Source organism: Buceros rhinoceros, unplaced genomic scaffold (genome assembly GCF_000710305.1).
Source record: "Buceros rhinoceros silvestris isolate BGI_N320 unplaced genomic scaffold, ASM71030v1 scaffold16561, whole genome shotgun sequence".
Taxonomy (NCBI): domain Eukaryota; kingdom Metazoa; phylum Chordata; class Aves; order Bucerotiformes; family Bucerotidae; genus Buceros; species Buceros rhinoceros.
The window spans coordinates 2,318-4,679 of record NW_010396091.1 but is presented as its reverse complement, the minus strand read 5'-3'; the positions used below and the strand labels follow the sequence as shown (position 1 = coordinate 4,679).

At 51.0% G+C, this 2,362-nt stretch overlaps 1 protein-coding gene across 1 annotated transcript in view; it reads left to right on the top strand.

Annotated features, from left to right (window-relative positions):
- SNRPC (small nuclear ribonucleoprotein polypeptide C) overlaps positions 1-2,362 on the top strand; it is a gene marked incomplete at its 5' end in the record, with an annotated part of 4,631 nt that overhangs the window by 1,994 nt on the left and 275 nt on the right. The window contains 3 exons of the mRNA XM_010145797.1: positions 338-427; positions 1,012-1,116; positions 1,265-1,278. Of these exons, the coding sequence (XP_010144099.1) occupies positions 338-427; positions 1,012-1,116; positions 1,265-1,278 (209 nt within the window). The remainder of the gene's footprint in view (positions 1-337; positions 428-1,011; positions 1,117-1,264; positions 1,279-2,362) is intronic.

Here is a 2,362-nt window from a genome sequence, read left to right as displayed (position 1 = left end):
ACGGTCCCAGGTGAAAGTTGCAGCTGCTGCCCACGTGATGTTTTTTCTCCGCCATCCCATTGGGTGTGTGACATTCACCAAGGAGCTCACTAGCCTCATCGCCAGTGATTAATAATTGTTTTCAAGAATATCAGGTGTTCCCGCCATGACACGCAGCACAAACCGGGGATTTGTTCCAGAGCTGGAATGGCCGAGCGCGCAGCATGGCGTGAAGGGCGCTCTGGCCGCATGGCATGCGAAGGAGGAGTGACGCCGCAGCTGCCTCAGCCTAGTAACTGGTTTTTCTCCTGGGATTCTTTCTTTCCGTTTTTTTTTTTTCTTTTCCCCCCCAATGTAGCGGCTGCATTCCAGCAAGGGAAAATCCCACCGACACCGTTCTCGGCCCCGCCTCCTGCTGGAGCCATGATTCCGCCTCCGCCCAGCATCCGTAAGTCCTGGCCAGACCGTTTTGTCTCTCTTGCATGTTTCCTGGACTTGTAAAGTGTCCTGGTTTAAACCATGGCACAGAGAAAAGTCCTTTTAGCTTGAAACCAGGACCTTTAGAGCTTGTCAATACCAAATGTCAGAGAATGCTCTGAGTGTTTCGGCAACTGTCTCACTCTTCAGTTCCCCTCACTTCAGGGATGTCGAACACCTTTATGGGAACATGTGCCTCCTCACTGCTTGCTAGCTGCCGCGTAGCCACTTCGTTAAAACTGACAGCACTTCCGTTTAAAGACACAGAGTATGTTTGATGAGCCTTCCTTGGCACTCCAGCTGGCAGACAGCTGAGGCCCCTTTGTGCTTAGAGTCCTGCGGGTGGAGGTGGCGGTTGTCTGTGCTGGGAGTGCAAAGCTGGAAATAAGAGCTGGCACATTCTCCTCTGCTTTTTGGCACCTGAAGTGAGAGCTGACACTGAAGATGCTGGCAGGCAGTTCTCAAGCAGTCTAAATTCCCTGTGAATAACCGCTTTGCACGGTGCGGGTGGGGTGGAAGCAGCCAGGTGTGTAACCCATGTGTCTGTGTGTCCAGCTGGCCCCCCACGGCCCGGCATGATGCCGGCCCCTCACATGGGTGGACCGCCGATGATGCCGATGATGGGCCCACCCCCACCGGGAATGATGCCGGTTGGACCTGGTAAGTCTGGGAACAATCAAATCTCTCCCTGCGGCAGCATGCGGGCTGGTTTGCAGGGTGCTGGGGTTCTGTTTTCTGTCTGGGCAGGCAGCAGAGCTGTGGAGGTTAATAGCTCACGTCACTCAGATGTTGATTAGGGGATGGACAGCCCCAGGTGTCAGACTGGGCCTGTTTCATTGGGCAAATGCAATGTACAAACCCACTGTCCTCTGCTTGGTGAGACATAAAACAGTCTGACAACTGCTAGTTGAAGTTTTTCACTGCCTGTCAAGGGTACCTCATCCCTCTGCACAGCTTTTCCCCCTCCAGTCTCCGCAGCAACTTGACTTGCTGAGTGGTTCGATATTTGCAGCACTCGCAGTTTTGCACAAGAAGCACATTTCAGCACTGAATGAATTTTATTGTTTAAAATGTCAAAAGATAATGTGTGTCAGAGAAATGAGATGCCTTAAAAAGGTTTTTCTCAGACCTATAAAGGCAAACTAGCGTGTCTTTGATCCCTGCTCCCTTTGAGGAACGCTCAGAGGGCGTCTCACCGCAGCAGTTCCTGGAACAGATCCAGAGGAAGGCTCACGTGCAGACTGGAAACAGAGCAGTGCTTTACCGTGATGGTCTCGCTGGTAGAAACCCTTCTTCAAGAGGTGTTTAGAGGCACAAAATATGTGTGTAATCTGCGGTATTCAGCAGGGTAGTGGCTGCCTGGAAATAAGTGGAGCAGCGGGATGGGAAGTGTCATTTCAGTGCTTTTTAGCAGAGCACCTGCTTTTCTCTGGAGACGCTGGGCTGAGGCACAGTGGTCTGGTCTTTTGAGCAGCCTGCAAGATTCTGCAGCACTTTTTTCCAAATGCATTTCCAATTCAGTAATTAAGCTGGCGTGTCTGTTGAGAATAAATTATCAGTGAATATGGTAAAAAACGAGCCTATAACCCAGGAACTTGGTTCTTTGAGCAGCCTGCAAGATTCTGCAGCACTTTTTTCCAAATGCATTTCCAATTCAGTAATTAAGCTGGCGTGTCTGTTGAGAATAAATTATCAGTGAGTGGGAAAAAACAGGAGCCTATAACCCAGGAACTTGGTTCTTCCTCTACCAATTGCTCATGTCCTTCAGGGCAATCAAGCTTCCAGCCCAAAGCCTGTGTGCTTGGAAAATGGAAGTTCCCTGGAGGGTGGGGAGAACCTGCGCACTGTGTCGCTGTGACTCGGTTGCTGCTCTTCTCTAACGCTCTCTCTTTCCCCCCCCCGTAGC